This window comes from Mobula birostris, chromosome 6 (genome assembly GCF_030028105.1).
Source record: "Mobula birostris isolate sMobBir1 chromosome 6, sMobBir1.hap1, whole genome shotgun sequence".
NCBI lineage: Eukaryota > Metazoa > Chordata > Chondrichthyes > Myliobatiformes > Myliobatidae > Mobula > Mobula birostris.
This window is the reverse complement of record NC_092375.1, coordinates 85,086,195-85,105,432: the sequence shown is the minus strand read 5'-3', so window position 1 is coordinate 85,105,432 and position 19,238 is coordinate 85,086,195. Positions and strand designations below refer to the sequence as shown.

Here is a 19,238-nt window from a genome sequence, read left to right as displayed (position 1 = left end):
CCTTTTTGTACAGGTCACACCTGCACCAAAAGAGGTCCCAATGATCCAAAAACTTGAATCCCTGCCCCCTGGTCCAATCCCTCAGCCACGCATTTATCCTCCACCTCATTGCATTCCTACTCTCACTGTCGTGTAGCACAGGCAGTAATCCCGAGATTATTACCTTTGCAGTCCTTTTTCTCAACTCCCTTCCTAACTCCCTATATTCTCCTTTCAGGAACTCCTCCCTTTTCCTACCTATGTCATTGGTACCTATATGTACCACGACCTCTGGCTTCTCACCCTCCCACTTCAGGATATCTTGGATGCGATCAGAAATATCCCGGACCCTGGCCACCAGGGAGACAAACTACCATCCGGGTCTCTGGACTGCGTCTACAGAATCGCCTAGCTGACCCCCTTACTATCGTGTCCCCTATTACTACTGCCTTCCTCTTCCTTTCCCTACCCTTCTGAGCTATGGGGCCGGACTCTGTGCCGGAGGCACGGCCACTGTCGCTTCCCCCAGGTAAGCTGTTCCCCCCCAACCCAACAGTACTCAAACAGGAGTACTTATTGTCAAGGGGCACAGCCACTGGGGTACTCTCTAGTACCTGACCCTTCCCCTTCCCCTTCCTAACTATGACCCACTTGTCTGCCTCCCGTGGCCCCAGTGTGACCACCTGCCTGTAACTCCTCTCTATCAACTCCTCACTCTCCCTGACCAGACGAAGGTCATCGAGCTGCAGCTCCAGTTCCCTAACGCGGTCCCTTAGGAGCTGCATGTCCGCACACCTGGCGCAGATGTGGAGGTCTGGGAGGCTTGGAGACTCCAGGAGCTCCCACATCCGGCATCGAGAACAGCAAGCTGCCCTCATACTTATACTGCCCCTCTCCTCAAATAACAACAAAAAATGAATGCCTCGCCCGTTTCCGCCTAAGCCCATTGAGCCGAAGCCCTTAAGCCTTCACTCTGCTCCCGGCTCACTCCGCTGCCCGCTGTATAACACTCTGTTCCTTTTAAATCTTCCGTGCTTCACTGCCCGACATCACACGTCTGCGCAGTCCCACCTCTCTGAACGCTGATGGGAAAAGACAAAAAAATTCAAAAATGGCTTCCTCTGCACTCCCGCTCCGATTTTCAGACTTCCTTCTCCGAATTTGACTGATTGGCTGGAGGCAAGGAATGGGAATAAAGAGAGCCTTTTTCTGGTTGGCTGCAGGTAACTAGAGGTATGCCACAGGGGTTGGCATTGGGAACGCTTCTTTTTGTTATATATCAATGATGTGGATGACGGAATTAATGGCTTTGTGGGCAACACAAAGTTAGGTGGAGGAGAAGGTACTATTGAGGAAACAGGAAGGCTGCAGAAGGACTTAAGACAGATTAGGAGAAAGGGCAAAGAAGAGGTGGATGGTATGCAGTGTCAGGAAGTGTGTAGTCATGCACTTTGGCAGAAGGAATAAAAGTGTAGATGTAGACTATTTTCTACACAGGGAGAAAATTCAAATATCCAAGGTGCAAAAGGACTTGGGAGTCCTCCTGTAGGATTCCCTACAGGTTAATTCACAGGTCGAGTCGGTGGTGAGGAAGGCAAATGCAAATTTAACATTCATTTTTGTCAGGACTAGAATATAAAATCAAGGATGTGATGAGATTTATAAGGCACTGGTAAGGTCTCATTTGGAGTATTGTGAGCAGTTTTAGGCCCCTTATCTAAGAAAGGATGTGCTGACATTGGAGAAGTTTCAGAGGAATGAAAAGCGTTATTGTATGAGGAACATTTGTTGGCTCTGGGCGTGCCCTCGCTGGAATTTAGAAGAATGGGGCAGGGGGGAAATCTCATTGAATGCTGAAAAGCACAGAGTGGATGTGGAGAGGATGTTTCCTCTGGTGGGGGAGTCTAGACCACAGGATACAGCTTCAGAACAGAGGGGCATCCATTTAGAATGGAGAAAAAGAATTTCTTTAGCCAGATGATGGTGATTCTGTAGAATTCATTGTTGCAGCTGGCTGAGGAGGCCAGGCCATTGGGGATCTAAGACAGAGGATGATAGATTCTTGATTATTCAGGCCATGAAAGATTACAAGAGGGAAAATGGATGAAATGGCGTGGCAGACTCAGTGGGACGAATGGCCTAATTCTGCTCCTATCTGTCATGGTCTTCACTGATGTGGGAAAAAATCCACCTTTCTCAAGATTTTACAAGTAACCTTTGTTATCAAGAGCAGTGTGGGGCGGTGAGTGCAGGTTGGCAGGTGACCAGATCTTGAAGATGTTGAATATTATGTCTATCCGCTCATGTGCTTGGGTAAGTAATCTGATGGTATCTTGGAGCTCAGCATTTCAGTGTGTGCAAATACAAGCATTATCTGAACGGAGCAAATTGACTGCCTAGCTTCAGGTGACCTTTGTTCTGGTATGTAGCTGCTGTAGATTGAACTGGTTCTTATTAGCTCTAAAGATTAGCTTCACTTCCATGGTTAATTTTTACTGCTCTATTGACTAAGTACTTTTTAATTAGATTATTGTTATCTATGGATCTGAATGTAATTTTTTTAAATCATTGGGTATAAAAATAGTTGCCTTATGCTAGGTGTCATCTCTAGTTTCTCTCTTCAAGCAGCAGTGACCCTGTCACCGTCCTGTTCCTGTACTATTTGTTCTATCAACTTTTAATAAAATGATTATTAGACCGCAAGTTTATGCCTCATTCCTGACTTCTAAATTAACTTTGGATTTAAACACCAGACTTCAACAGTAGATAGTCTTTTTTCTCAGGGCTGGGAAGCATGGTTTAATGTGAGAGGGGAGAAATTTAAAGGAAGTTTGATAACAAGTTTTTCCTTACAGAGGGTGACTAGCTGGAATGATCTACCAAGGCAGGTGGTAGAGGCGGAGACAATTAGATGATTTATAAGTATTTGGACAGGTACTTGGATAGAAAAAGAGTAGAATGATATGGCAGATGGGATTAGTTTAAATAGGCAGCAGTCAGCATGGAAAGGGCTATTGAGGGCCTGTCCCTATCCTGTGTGATGCTGTGATTTACTAGTATCAGGTGACATTTACTCAGACTGGTTGATGTTCCATCAGGACCCCTGTTTTCTAGCTGTCATTGTGGCCTCGGTCCAGATATAAACACAAGATATGGGTGGATTATAGTTGAAAGGTTGCAAACTCTCCACTGGCTTGAGTCACTTTTTGTACTTGGGAATATATGACTGCAATTATTTGGAGGTCACACATCTCAGGATACCACTGCAGAAGTTCTTTCAGTGTCCTAAACTTAACCAGATTAGATTATGAGGACACTCAGTCTGCATTTATTGTCATTTAGGAATGCATGCATTAAAAATGATTTGTCATATTGCACATTATATTGCCAGAATTGGGAACAATGATTGCAGAATTTCCAGTTTCAAGCTCCACTCATATGGCAAACCTTTGCTGTGAGATCATACAAGACCTTTACTGGTGGCGCCATCTTCTTTATGCTGATTGTTTTAAAAGGCATAACAACACGTGAACAGTGTGGTCAAAGAGAAGAGCAGAGCAAAGCAGAAGCTTCAAAACCCTGCTCAAGAGAATTTGAGTTGGATTTGGGGGAGGGGTGAGGAGTAGTGATGGAGGGAAGGAATATTTTTTTTTACAAAATGTCATTCAACTTGCATCCATCCAAATTTCTTTGTCACAACCGTCATTGTTTACAGGCAAAATAAGCCAATATTTATTTAATTGCAAGAGTCACAATTTGACAATATATTTCAAGCAGTTACATTAACAATGTACATTTTCCCAAATGGAGCATAGTATTTTAATGTTAATCACATTCACTGAAACAGATTCCATCTCTTTGGCACGTACTAGTTCTGCCACCATAATGAAATAAACTAAAAAAAAAATGTATCTGGTATCTTTGTACATGTCATTTGTGCTCCCTCTTGAATTTAATATAAGATGAATTTATCATGAACATGAATATGGTAGGAGGAAAAACAATCCAACTAGTCGCAGTAATACAAAGCTGGGTCGTAATGAATTGTGAAGGTGCCAAGGCTATTGCCAGACCAAATGAATGAATGAGCTCAGGAGTGATGAAATACAGTGGATTCTGTCACACCGGGACCAGTACAATTTGGCTCAGTTAAATGGCTGCCCTAATTAGTTGAAGTTTCATGGAAATAGTTAAGACAAACTACCATTTAACTGAGTAACAAATTATGTATTTAAACAAAATGCAGAATAAATTTGAACATTCAATAGAACCACAGTACTGTAAAACTGTATTAGCTCCCAATAGTTCGTCCAGTGTACACTGCCACATTCTCTTTATTGACTGTAAATGAACAAAATCAGTGCAGGCATCTAGTGTAGATGATATATTGCCTTCATACAATGTTTTGGACAATTGCATCTTCTATATATTCATTTTCATTGTAACATTCAAGTTTATTGTTGATACCTTCAACTGCTTCGTAACTTGTTGAAGTGGCGAAATAGTTTCCTTTTTGCTCCCAGCCGTTTCTGGCATGTCCAAGCCTGAATGCTTGAAACTGCAGAGAGCAAAACAGTTCTGAATTGCCTTACTGCTTATTTCACATCAACTATCTGTGAAAAATCACTGCTTTTTTGAACACAAGCACAGGCAACTGACGCTATTTAAAAACTGCTTGCTGTAAGCACGGCCACATGGTGCACACATCTGACACTGGTTAGAAACTGTTCAGCACGTCTCCTGCCCCAATTAAGTAGCATAGTGTCCCAAATAAACAAAGGGAATTGTGGCTATTTTCTTGATTAGTTTTTGTTAAGAGTTGTCCCAAATAAGTGCCTGCCCCAATTAACCGATAGCCCAGTTAGCCAGAATCCACTGTATGTGGAAAAATGTTGATAATTACGAAAACACAAAAAAGAAATGCCCACCAATTCTTAGAATGGTAGACCACTGGGATGTGTTGGTGTTCAGAGTTCTGGCTGTTCTTGTACACTCATCGCATAAAGTTCATTAATATTCAGTCAGCAAAGAGGAAGGCAAGCTGTATGAAGGTTGTTACTGCAAAAGGATCTGTGTATCCAGCTTGTGGGATCTAGCTCCAAATAAATAGTTTGGTAAATCTGCAATTAAATAATGCACAGGTCTGGTTTTCCTTCATAAAATGCACACTTATGAGGAGATTGATTCCTTGTATGGCGGTTTGTTGTATGGGGTGAGGATATTGTTTCTCATGCTTCGGTGTTTAGAACTAGGGATTGTAGAATCAAAATAAGGAGTTGGCTATTCAGGACTGAGATGAGAAGAAACTTCTTCACTCAGAGATTCTCGAGAGCTTTAAGGGTTCAGTCACTGGTTATATTCAGGACAGAGAGTAATGAGATTTTAGTGTTAAGGAAAATGAAGTTAACAAGAGCAAGCAGTGCTGAATAAATTACTATTTATTATTTATGGTGCAACTGTAACGAAAACCAATTTTCTCCGGGATCAATAAAGTATGACTATGACTACTATGAGGTAAAAGATCGAAGCCTAATAACCATAATGTTCAACTCTGAACTGAGCTTATCTTTGCCCAAATCCATTACCATTTAAAGGCATTAAAATACACTGAAACATTCAGAATTTTAATCACACAGCCTCACGAAAACAGAACCATCCTCAATATCATTTCTAAGAAAATTAATTCAAATCCAGGAAGGTATTAATCAACAAAACCGTATTTTAAAATGTTGCATTTATTTCACTGCATCACTGGAAAAAAAACTAGAACATAATTGGAATATTTAATCTTACTATACAGGCACAATAGTTGACTTTGGGATATTGTTTTAATTATTCAGTAAATAAATATTACTGTCCTCTACACACTGTGTACAATGGACAGTCTGGTTACAGCTTGCTTCTAAATCATCCTGAAGTAACACAAAGCTATTATTGATAATCCTCATTCAATTCTTTTGTATGGCTTTTCAGGAATTCCAAAATTAATAAGAACATAGGTCTGATTTGATTACAGTTTAACTATATTTCCACTTTAATACTTTCAATACAAATAATTGCAGAAACAATGAAACCAAGTTTCATTTAACATTTTCTATCTTCTGAAAATATTAAGGAACACTGGAGATTCTACACCATCTACACAAAGAACTGTACACCACTTCTAAATTTTTATATAAATAATGATTTCACAGAAACTTTGTACTGTATACCGAAAACTAGTATAATAGACCTTATCCACAAGCCCAATCCTATGATAAACATTGTGTCAAAAATATTTGGTTCACAGACATCCTGAATTTGAAAGTTCAGTTTTTGTTCTTTACAGATGAAGATAGAGCTGATTGAAGTTACTGAGAAAAGGCTTTTTAAAAAAATATATTAGAATTGACAAAACATTTTTTTCCTCTAGCTTCAGAAACACCATTTATTCATATGAACTTCCTGCTTCACTCTGAGCACACATTTGAATCTCAGTGAAAGATCAACAGGAGATAAGAGATGATTAGTGACAAACTTGTGTTTTAAAGCCAAAAGACAATTCAACACAATTTATTTGATCACTTTCCATTCTGACGTGTACCTACCCTGCATCACCATCCCTATCTCAATACAGTACTTTAAAATATTAGTTAATGATGAGCAAACTGTTTCTCAATCCACAGATGTCACCTGACTTGTCATTTCCAGTGTTAACCTCTTTTAGTTACATTTTTAGCATCTCCAATGTTTTCAAAACAGAAAATGCTGGAAATCCTCAGCAGATCAGGTTGCATTTGTGTGAAAAGGAACAGTTAACATTCCAGCTCAGAGACCTTTTGTCAGAACCAATATCTTGTTCTTGTGCCAGACATGTATCAATGGTCCAATGAATTAATAAATCACATTCATCTTACTCCTCATCCAATCATTTTTCCCTTTTCCTGGCACTTCTGCAGTTCTGAACTTGCTTAAATGTTGCCATGACTAAATCCTTCTAGTTGTGAATGTGATCAACTTGAAATGTTAACTCTTTCAACACATCTGATCTGCTGTTTCCAAAATTCTGTTTTAATTTCATATTTATGGCATTTTTTTTTGGGGACAGGGAAGAAACCTCACTTTTTTCCTGGGGAAGCCTAGCTAGATGCTAATGAATTAGGCCACTGGAGTCTACAGATCTTAGTCAGATAAATGTCATATTTTCCTGACTGACAGACGCCTGATCTTTGTATTGTGATTGATATGTGCTCAAAGTAAAGCTGATTTTAACTAGTGATTTTGAAGATGTCTTACATCCAATAGTGTACTCATCTCAGCACCAAAAAAAGTTCAAAAGGAAGCAAAGTAGAAATGGTGAGATGATATTGAAAGGGCAAAGAGAAGTAAATCGATTACCATAGTGGCAAAATTTAACTGAGACTTAAGAGTATAAAATGTTGAGAGAGAAATACTGCAAGGACAGAAAATACCCTGATATCATTAGTACATACAAACAGCTACAAAAATAAATGCTGGACAGGGTTAAAGGGATTAAAAATACATGTAGAACTTTGCTTAATTATTTGTTTGGTACTTGTACCTAACTTAGTAAGTACAGTAATAATGAAGATGCATGTTTCACAAGCAAGCGTTTTGAGTTTTAGTTATTCTTAAGTTATAGGGTGCATAAGGTCTATTATTTATTGCACCTCACATTTATGTCAATGGTCACTTTAAAAATGTTTTTAAAAACGTTATCAGACAATGAAAGACGAAAGCATGATAAACCTAAATTCTTTATGCTGCATTGTCATTCAAGGTACTGACAATTCAAGGAAACTGCACTCAAGCAACTTCCAACCAAACACCTAAGCAGGAACAGGCAAGGTAGCAGTGCTTGCGACATTTATAGAGTGCATATCAGAAGATCTGCTGTTCAAATAAAATCTTTTCGAATCCTGGAGGTGGAGGACTGTAAAATTCACTGAACTGACAATCCAAAATTGCACTGTCATCAACTGAAAAGCAAAAAGAACAAAAATAAAATCAGGTAATTCTGGAAGTGTCTGCTACTATTGGCTAGAATTCAAAACCACAAATAAATGTGAAAAAATTTGATTTGACTTTCACCACTCAACTCAATTTACATAGATGAAAGCTACTACAAATCAGTCCCAGTTATTTGCTTACTGCAACATGCTATAATAAGGCAGTGTACACCAATATCATCTGATACACCTTGTACATTAAATTTTCGATAGAGGGTAACTGTTGATACACTGTAGTGTATTTGACTTCTGATAATGTGCCACAACAAGTGATGGTGAAAAAGATAAGAGCTCAAATATTAGGGGAAGTGTGTTAGCATGGATTGAGCATTGAATACAGAGAACATATGGGTAGATGGTTCAAACTAGTGGTGCCACTTCTTGACACTCATTATTTACAATTCATTTACATTTAATGACCAGGAGGAAGAGACAAAAGTACAAGGTTGAGTTCTAAACACAATGCAGGGTATGAAAATATGAACATCTGGATGCACTAACCACTGGTGCAACCTGGCATATTTTCTGCTGAACCACAGTGACTAGTGGAAACTTCATAAAGGTGTGTTACCTTCAATGGATTAACTAACTGGCCTGTCCAAACAAGGTGGAGGAAATGACCACAAAGCAAATGGAAGAATGTAAAACATTTTGGAGAGTGACCAAAACATTTTATTGTTTTAAGTCTACATGCATTCAGCAATCATGAAAGCACTTGGAAAATAATTACTAGTAAATGTAATGTATGTTCTATGAACAGATTAATTGGTGTTTTTTAATGACTTGTGTTGCCTGTACACTTAACTCTATTTTAATTTTTCTGAAGTTTACAAACATTATGTAACTACAAATAAACTGTTGCTGAAATCCCTTAATAGCATTTTCCACAGCATGTGTACAGATATTTATTTGGTTCACTAAAGAGCAACTCTCATCTGTTCCCTGCACTGATGAAACGCAGGACAGACATCCTGTGTAACTTAACATTCTTGTACCAAACAATCTGCAACTTAGATCTGTACTGTACTCCTTCTCTCACTTCTAGATTATTGGGCTCCACAAACTTTCAGCAATGGCAAAGACAGGTTTAGTTGATAAAATAACCTACTATTTTAAAAACCAGTGGCACACAATGGCATCCTCAGAGGTCATGTGAAGTTCTGATGGTAAATGCAGAACTTGAATTCACTGCAATGTGAAGTAACTTGTGTTTTGCCACACCTGGAGTCGGAGTTGTTCCAAAGTTCCCAATGGTGGACAGTGCCTTACAACAGATTTTGCTCTATCCTGAATATATTCAGCAAGGCATATTGATAGTGGGCGGTAGCTATACCATGAGAACTGTTGTTTGGTGATGATACCATACTCCAGTATCATCAATGACAACTTGTTAATAAGTTTTATAATGGGAAATCAGTGGAATCTTGCAAATGTGGATGTGTAGAATGGAAAGAAATAGCCTTTGTGAAATACCAAACTTTTTTTGTATTGTAATTTAGTGATTAGCATAATCATGTAATTTAGGAAGTTCTTACATAAGTACATGGGGGGTAGAATTTGGGAGGTATATTGGCCGAATGCAAGAAATGGTCACATGGCATCATTACACTGAAGAAACCAGCTCTTCATGGGAGTTTTGGAATTTCATTTGTGGCCAGAGATCGGGATTCATTAACAAGGGTGAAATGAGCAGCCTTTGTTGGAGAGAACTGTGTTAGATAGGGGGTTTTGAGGCTTTAGCTCTTCAAAGATTCAGGGAGTAAAGGCTTTAGTAAGAGAAGGCAAAAAAGCTGTAGGTAGATTTCTTTTTGTTATTTATTGTTTCCTTCTTTATAATTAAACAGTTGGAACAGTAGGGTAGTTATACCAGACAGGATAGTTCAATGCTCCTCTTGCGGGACGTGGGAAGGTAGGGAGACCTTCGGTATCTTTGACGACTACAACTGCAAGTAGTACATCCAGCTGCAGCTTCTGATGAAGCACATTAAGGAGTGGGAGTTGGAGCTGGAACTAGAACTCTGGGTCATTCAGGAGGCTGAGGGGGTGAAAGACAGTACACATAGAGAGGTAGTTACACCCAAAATGTGGGACACAGGAAACTGGGAGACAGACAGGAGTGTGAAAGGGGTTAAAACAGCCAGTGCAGAGTATCGTTGTAGCCGTTGCCCTCAACAACAGGTACACCACTTTAGATACTGTTAGGGAGGATGACCAAGCAGACGAAAAGTCACAGAAGTCAGGTCTCTGGCTCTGTGGCTTAGAAAGGAAGGGTGGATATGAGGCGAGCTCTGGTGATGGTGGATTTGTTAGTTAGGGGAACAGAAAGGAGGTTCTGTGGATGACAAAAAGATTCCCAGGTGGTATGTTGCCTCCCAGCTGCCAGGGTCTGGGCAATCTTCAACTGAGTCTGCAGCATTTCTAAGTGGGAAGGTGAGCAGCTAGAGGTCATGGTCCATATAGGCACCAATGACATAGATAGGATGAGGGATGAGGTTCTGCAAAGTGTCTTCTGGGAGTTAGATGCTAATTTAAAGGACAAGACCTCTAGGGTTGTGATCTCAGGACTGTTACTCGTGCCATGTGCTAGTGAAGCCAGACATAGGAAGATTGTACAGTTTAACACATGGCTAAGGGGTTTGCGTAGGAGGGAGGGCTTCAGACTTTTGGATCATTCAGCTTTCTTCCAGGGAAGGTGGGACCTGCACAGAAGAGACAGTTTGCACCTAAACTGGAGGGGACTAATATCCTAGTGGGAATGTTTGCTCATACTGCATGAGCGAGGGGGTGAGTTTAAAACTAGAGTTGCAGGGGGAAGGGTCTCAGCCCGAAACGTCAACTGTACCTCTTCCTAGAGATGCTGCCTGGCCTGCTGCGTTCACCAGCAACTTTTACAGGTTATGACAATAGGTGTTTTTAACTTTCTACATTTTGACTGGGATTCCCATACCATAAAAGGACTAAATGGGATTGGGTTTGTCAAACATGTTCAGGAAAGTGTCCATAATCAGCACATAGAAGTCTCAATGAGAGAGGAGATCATGCAGTTGACAGAAATTAGTGTAGGGAAACACTTTGCAGCTAGTGATCATAATTCCATTAGTTCCAAGGTAATTATGGAAATGGATAAGCCTGGTCCTCAGGTTGAGATTCTAAATTGGAGAAAGGCCAATTTTGAAGACCCTAGCAGAGACATTGAAGTCATCCTTAGCGATCGATGAGCCGGTGAGCCTGACATTAGTAGCGGGAAGGTTATTGGAGGTACTTTAGGGACCGGATATATGAGTATTTGGATAGACAGAGAATGATTCGGGACAGTCAGCTTGGCTTTCTGCGTGGTAGGTTGTGTCCAACTGATCTTACAAGAGTTTTTGGAGTAAGTTACCAAGAAAGTTAGTGAATCTTGTCCACATGGACTATTGTTTGTCATCTATAGGAATGATCTGGATGATAATTTGGTTAAACTGGATCAGCAAATTTGCAGATGACACCAAGATTGGGCGTGTAGTGAACAGCGAGGAAGACCAGAGTTTGCAGCAGGATCTAGATCAGCTGGAAAAATGGCAGATGGAATTTAATGCAGTCAAATGAGGTGTGGCACTTTGAGAAGACCAACCAGGTCACCGAGAAGTGCAATAGGACAAAGGGATTTGGGAATACTTATTCATAATTCATTGAAAGTGACATCACAGGTACATAGGGCCATACAGAAAGCTTTTGGTACATAGTACTTTGATCTATGAAAGCCAGAGTACAGGTGTTGGGATGCTACGTTGAATGTTAGACATTGGTTAGGCCCAATTTGGAGTATTATATGCAGTTTTAGTCACCTACCTACAAGAAAGATGTAAATAAGAATGAAAGAGTACAGAGAAAATTTACAAGGATGTTGCCAGGACTGGTGGACCAGATTATAAGGAAAGATTGAATAGATTAGGACTTTATTCCTTGGAATGTAGAAGATTGAGAGGAGAATTGATGGAGACATATAAAATTATGAGGGGTATAGATAGGGTAAATGCAAGCAAGTTTTTTCCACTGAGGTTGGGTGAGACTACAACTAGAGGTCATGGGTAAAGGGAGAAAGATGAAATGTTTAAGGGGAACATGAGGGGAAACTGAGGGGAAACTCCTTCATTCAGAGGCTGGTGAGAGTGTGGAACAAGCTGTGGATGCAATTACAATTTCAACATTTGAGAAGTTTGAATAGGTGCAGTACATGGGTGGTAGGGGTATGGAGGGCTATGCTCCAGGTGCAAGTTGATGGGACTAGGCTGTCTAAATGGTTCGGCATGGACTAGATGGGCCGAAGGGTTCAATTCTGTGCTGTAGTTTTCTATGACTATGACCTTAACAGGCTGCATGTGTGCTGCATTGCTTTATGACTCTTGAGGAAGTGAGTTAACAAGAGAGCTTGAGCAGTCTAGAATTTTATTTAGTGAAATGTATGAGAATGACGGGTGATCTTATAGGTGTATAAAATCATGAAAGGCATATATAGGTAAATACAAGTGTTAGGGAATCAAGAACTAGGGGACAAAGGTTTGAGTTGAGAGTGGGGAGAGAGCAATTTAATAAGAATCCAGTCAGTAACTTTTTCCACTCAGTGGATGGAATGAGCTGCCAGAGAAAGTAGCTGAGTTAGGTTCATTAAAAAAGCACTCAAAGAGATACATGGATTGGAAAGGCTTAGAAATTTACAGGCCAAACAAAGGCAAGTGCGACTAGCCTGGATGGGCAACTCGGTCAACATAGACCAGATGGGCTGAAAGGCCTGCTTTCCACCACTGTAAAATACAGTTAGTGATTCCTGTACAACAATGTTGTGTTGCCCTGAAGGCCTTTATTTGACTTTGTTGGGTCTACGTTTTAAATGATTTGTTGGTAACTATTTTCTAGTTAAAGTTAAAGGTTGGTAATTAAGTTACAGTATAATAAAGGTAAATTAATTGCCTATGGTATATTGCGGCATGCGATGACGTCACCTCCGGTTTCGCCGCATTTTGTGTGTAACTCTGGTTCGCGAAGGTGAGAAGGTGGGTGCCATGCGTGCAGCATGATCGTTAAGAGCTCCATTTTTACCCGCAAAGAAACATTGTAGAAGCAACGCCGTAAGTTAATAAGAATGTATTTGAAGTAAAAATATTAACGTGGTTTCTGCTAAGGAAGCAGTGGTTGGGGCGGCTTGCGTGCTGGCTTTTCAATTTCATATGGGGGGGGGTTGGCTTGAGCCCGATGGCGGTTTGATGCGACCCCCTCGCCCGCCACTCGGGGCAGCTGGAGACACTCGCTAAGAGAAGAGAGCGCGCGTGGTCTCCAGTATGTTTGTATTTTTTTATCAACAGTTTTCACCATATGATGTTAATGTGGAAGAGTGAACAGTAAATGGTTAACCTTACTACGACTCTGTCTTCATTGGCTCCGGTTTAACTTGGTATTTAGTCAGAGTTTCAACACACTGCACGAGAACACTACAAATGTGTAAATCTACTTACCATATACAACTGGATACACTGTACCCCTGATTCCAGATGCTGGACAATGCATATTTTTCCCATTCAAATAAACGTTCAATTCCACATGATCATAAGTCAGACCCTTAAAAAAAAGTCAAATTTAATTAAGTCTGTACAATCACAGGTAACGTACACATTTTAAAATAAAGATTCAGAATCTGTATGTATAGAATGAGGCCTAACCTATCTGTGGTACAGTTTGGCTGCAGTGACTTGAGGAACATATTCAAAATAAAATAGCCTCATTAAAAGCAAAACTGCATTTTTCTTCTTGGGTAGTCCCTTGGGAAACAACAATGACGCACTTAGGCTCCAGTTCTAAGTGACTGTAAAAGGCAATGTGGAAACTACAGCCCCTTTATCAGACAAGGGCAGATGGTGGCCAATGAAGCAGGTCGATAGGGCAGTTTGTGAGGTGATCCACTCCTTCTTCCAGTAATCTGTGTACTCCTGATGCATGTCCTTAAGGTTCTCAATACTGTCCTGAACGATCCTGCAGTCATTCCCAGAAATCAGTGGGAATGTGAATTTCTTCAATGAGGAAAATCTCCTCTGTGTACCTGGTAATATTTTCCCTTCAGAATAATATGCTTCAGGAGCCTGGTAGCAAGCGCAAATGACGTGGCCCGCACGATATAGCTATCCAGGTGTAACTGGAGGCTCAATATGAGGAACCTTGTCCTGGAAGAGGGCACAGATGTCTGTCCTTTTAATCAGTTTGGAGGATTTTGCAGCAATAGTATTGGTGTACTTTTCCACTGCCTATTGTAGGTCCAGGTCTCAAAAGCACATAGGATGGCATGAGCAAAATAAAGTTTTGAAACAGTCCTAGTGAATACTCACAAATGGTAAATTGTTTCTTACATACCACAACATCTCCTTCTTGGGGAAGACTGTTAGCTGGTAGACGGTTTCGCTCCTCATTATTGTGATAAATAGCTCCATCATGCCTAAGTACTAAACTTTGTGCATCTCGACCAAAAGGAATCTGGTTAAGATTAGCTTTTTGGGTAGCAACTCCAACCCCCCAAACTCCTGGAAAAAAAAATAAGGGGGCATCACTGTTTAAACATACACTGGTTTCCTGAAATCTAAACCACAGGCAAAAATAAAAACAGAAAATTCTGGAAGCATTCAGCAGTGCAATCAGCATTTGAGGAAAGTGAAACGAGTTTCAGTTTACTTACCAATGCCTGAGAGATTCGAGCATTTTCTGATATTTTTATTTCTGATTTCAGGCATCTGCAGTTTTTTCTCCCTTTTTTTTTTATAAATTGCTTTAACATGGTACATAAAAAAGTGTATATCTTAAAAGAACTCTGTACAATCTTGATCTTTTTTCTCAGCACGTTATAATCCAAATCACAAGGTGAGTTTTGTCTACATTTCAAACAAAACACCAAGTAATTCAAGTTGTTCTGATGATTCACACATTTAATGCCTGAGATCAGGGGTTTGTCCTTTCAGAAAAGTGAGCTCTAATTTTTGGACTTTAGGTTGGTCTTATTGAAACACACAGGATTCAGACAGAGTTCCCCCCAGAGTAAATATAGTGAGGATATTTCTCCCATGGGAACGTCTAGAATATAGGGGAATAATCTATTGGACTTTTAACACTGATCTATAAGAAAAAAAATTACTTCTTTCAGGAATCTGAATCTTTGGAATCCTCTATCACGGAGGACTGTGGACACTGAGATAGATATCTTGACCAAAGCAGAATCATAAATTTTGGAGATCAGGTAGGAAAGAGGAGCCAACATCAAAGATTAGACCATCCATGATCATTTGAATGATGGAACACCATTAACACTATGCTTAAACCAAAACTGTGAATGAACTGATGTACCAACTACTTGTCAAAATGGTAAAGCACTTGATAATTTCCTACAGAGTTCATAATCCTGTGGCAGATTACTGAGAGGCAGAAAATAAAAACCAGCCACTGTCAAACTACTGTGGAGGGAAATTTATCAGCTCACTTGTTAGGGACTCTGGTCAGCACAGAATCTTAACTTATTGATTGCTACACATGTTAGTCATGGAGTCATGAAACCCCTTGGGCCACCTGGTCAGTGCCTGACTATTAATCTGCATATTCCCATCAACCTGCACCCAGACCATAGCTCTCCATACCACTCCCATTCATGTACCTACCCAAATTTCTCTTAGTTGCCGCAGCTCGTTCCACACTAACTAAAGAACTTCCCCCTCATATTCCCCTTAAACATTTCACCATTCACCCTTAATCCATCACCTCTGGTTCTAGTCTCACCCAACCTCAGTCGAAAAAGTCTGCTTGTGTTTACTTTATTTATACCTGTCATAATTTTGTAGACCTCTATCAAATCTCCCCTCATTCTCCTAAATTCCAGGGAATAAAGCCCCTATAACTCACGCCCTCAAATCCTGGCAACATCCTTGTAAATTTTCTCTGCATTTTTTCAAACTTATTGACAACTTTCCTGTAGATAGATGACTGAAATGCACACAATAATCCAAATTAGGCCTCACCAATGTCTTGTACAACTTCAACATAACATCCCAACTCCTTTACTCAACACGTGTGACTGGCCAATGTGCCAGAAGCTCTCTTTATGATCCTATCTACCCTTGATGCCACTTTCAAGGAATTATAGATGTTTCTCAGATCCCTCTGTTCTCCTGCACTCCTCAATGCCCTATCGCTCGACATAAAAGACCTAACCTGGTTTGTCCTCACAAAGTGCAACACCTCAAACTTGTCTGCATTAAATTCCATCTGCCATTTTTCAGCCCACCCTTTTCCAGCTGGTCCAGATCCCACTGCAAGCTTTGATAGTCTTCCTTGCTGTCCACTACAGTCCCAATCTTGGTATCATCTGCAAATTTGCCGATCCAGTTTACATTATCATTCAGATCGTTGATATAGATGACAAACAACAACGGATCCAGCACCAGTCCCTGTTGCAACACCACTAGTCACAGACCTCCAGTCAGGGAGGCCACCATCTACTACTGCCTGCTGGCTTCTACCGTGAAACCAATGTCTAATCCAATTTACTGTATCATCTTGAATGCCAAGAGACAGAAACTTCTTGACAATCTCCCATACAGGAACTTGTCAAAGGCCTTGCTAAAGTCCATGTAGACAGCAGCCATTGCCTTGCCTACATCAACTTTCCTGGTAACATTCTCGAAAAAAAATGCCATAAAATTAGTTAGACATGACTTGCAAAGTACAAAGCCTAATAGCTATCAAATAACTTGCTCGATGCTCACCTCCTAAATGAAGTGTATATTTCCTTTTTGCTTTGACCTTAACTTCAATATTTCTCATTAGCCAGATTACCCTTTCATCCAAACAGGAATATTATGTTATTGGACACTTGCTGTTCCATTTATAAATACTTCCCACTTGCCATTCATTCATTTTCTTTCATAGTCTCTTCAAATCAACCTTGGCTAGATCTGAATTCTACCAGCATGACCCTGCTCCACTCTCCCCCCTACCACCATCCCATGCAGCACTTGTAAGCAAAGATAATAGTACCCCTCCACATCAGGTGCAAACAGACCCATCTGTACAGGTCCCACCTGCTCTTGGAAAAAAGACCAAAAATCTGAAGTCCTCCCTCCTGCACCATCTCATTAACAATGTGCATTATATTCCTATTTCTGGCCTCACTAGGACATGGCACGGGTGGCAATCCTGAGAACAACTCTGGTCTTGTCCTTTAATTTAGTACCTAACTCTCTGAACTCTCTTTGAAGAATCATGTTATCCTTCCTACCCACATCATTGGTACCGACGCAGACCATGATCTCTGGCTGCTCATCCTCCCAATTAAAAATGTTTCAGACTCAATCTGAGGTGCCCCTGACCCTAGCACTAGGAGGCAATGTACCATCCAGGAATCTTAACCTTCTCTCAGAACCTTTTGTCTGATTCTTTATCATTAAGTCCCCTATCACTACAGTCCACTTCTTCTTCCCTCTTCTGAGTCACAGAGCTAGACAGAATGCCAGAAACCTAACCCCTGTAGCTTTCCTCTGCTAGGCCATTCCCCCAGTCCCCAACAGTATCCAAAGTGGTATGTGTGTTATTGAGGGGAATAACCACAAGGTACCCTGCAATGGCTGCCTATCGCCTTTCCCACTCCTGACCATCACCCTGTTACTTGTGTCCTGCAGCTTAGGTGTACCACCTCCCTTACAAAGAGAAAACTCTACACTTCAAAACTGAGAGGGAAAAGAACAAAGCCTTAATAGAAATCACTTTGCTATTCTTAATTCATTGACATGTGTGGTCTAAGTGGAGATCTGTAATTAAGGTGGCTTGACATTTGCATCTAAAAGTAACTTTCCCGCTAGCAGAAAAGTGTTGTAGACTTGGCTGGACAAAAGAGACCCTTGAATAAACTTAAAACAGTGAGTGAGAAATATTGGTTCGTCAGACCAGTAACAGCAAAGAAATTAAGACAGCTGAGTTTGCACAGTGGGTTCATATCAAAGGAAGTCCAAGAAAATTTGCTGGGGAAATTTCACAAAGAACACTTCAAAATCTTTTAGTGTCTTCCTAAGCAACTCATCAAAGAAGCCGTGGAGACTCAGAAATACCAGGAGTGTTTCAAAATTCTCACTGTAAAATAATCTGAAAACTTTCACTCTGCTGTGAACAGAAGATCCTGCAGATTCTGGAAATTTTGAGCAACGCTTACAAAATACCGGAGGAACTTAACAAGTCAGGCAACATCTATGGGATGGGAACACTTGATGTTTTGGCTGAAGACCCTTTAACAGCACTCAGCCTTCCTGATGAATGGTCTCGGTCTGAAACATTGACTGTTTATTTCCTTCCTTAGCTGCCGCTTGACTTGCTGAATTCCTCCAGCATTTTGTGTTTTACACTCCTGAGCGAGATGTGAGTATGCTTTCAGTAACATATTAAGTCTTCATAATTGGTTAACAACCTCTTGGGTTATAGGAGCTAATTTAATGGATGCACATTGTCACTTCCTCATTGAACTTTTCAAAATGTAATTAATTTAAATGGAATCATTTCCTTATTTTTTTTTGAAGGTTGGTTCAATATTTCATTTATAACAATCCTGTCAAACAATATTTCTGCCTTTTCAGAAGATAGTTATTGGACATCTACATTACTGTGATTTGGAGTCACAAATAGGCCAGGCCTAGACAACAGATTTTCTTCCCTGAAAAATATCGGTGAACCAGATTTTTTGTTTTACAAATTTAGTTAATTAACTCTAACATTTTATTCCAGATTTAATAAAATGATTTTAAATATGGAATACAGTATTGGGAAGTGTAAGTTTATGCACTTTGGTAGAAGGAATAAAGGCACAGACTATTTTCTAAACAGGGAGACAATTCAGAAAACAAAGTGCAAAGTGACCTGGGAGTCCTCATGCAGGATTCTCTAAAGGTTAACTTGCAGGTTGAATTGGTGGTAAGGAAGGCAAGTGCAATATTAGCATTCATTTCAAGAGGACTAGAATATAAATTTACAGTACATTGATCAAACTGCACTTGGAGTTTTGTGAGCAGTTCTGGACTCCTTATCTAAGAAAAGATGTGCTGGCATTGGAGAAGGTCCAGAGGAGGTTCTCGTGCATGATACTGGGAACGAAAGGGTTAACATACTTGGAGCGCTTGATGACTCTGGGCCTGTACTCACTGGTGCTTAGAAGAATGAGGGAGGATCTGATTGAAATCTATTGAATAATGAAAGACC

At 40.2% G+C, this 19,238-nt stretch overlaps 1 protein-coding gene across 1 annotated transcript in view; it reads right to left on the bottom strand.

Annotated features, from left to right (window-relative positions):
• Nucleotides 1–5,696: 5,696 nt before the first annotated feature.
• The window catches only part of LOC140199154 (SPRY domain-containing protein 7), a 37,848-nt gene continuing 24,306 nt past the window's right edge, over nucleotides 5,697–19,238 (bottom strand). The window contains exons 3-5 of the mRNA XM_072260760.1: nucleotides 14,370–14,536; nucleotides 13,481–13,583; nucleotides 5,697–7,958 (exon numbers count right to left, since the gene is read on the bottom strand). Coding sequence (XP_072116861.1) covers nucleotides 7,861–7,958; nucleotides 13,481–13,583; nucleotides 14,370–14,536 — 368 coding nt within the window. The 3' untranslated portion in view covers nucleotides 5,697–7,860. The remainder of the gene's footprint in view (nucleotides 7,959–13,480; nucleotides 13,584–14,369; nucleotides 14,537–19,238) is intronic.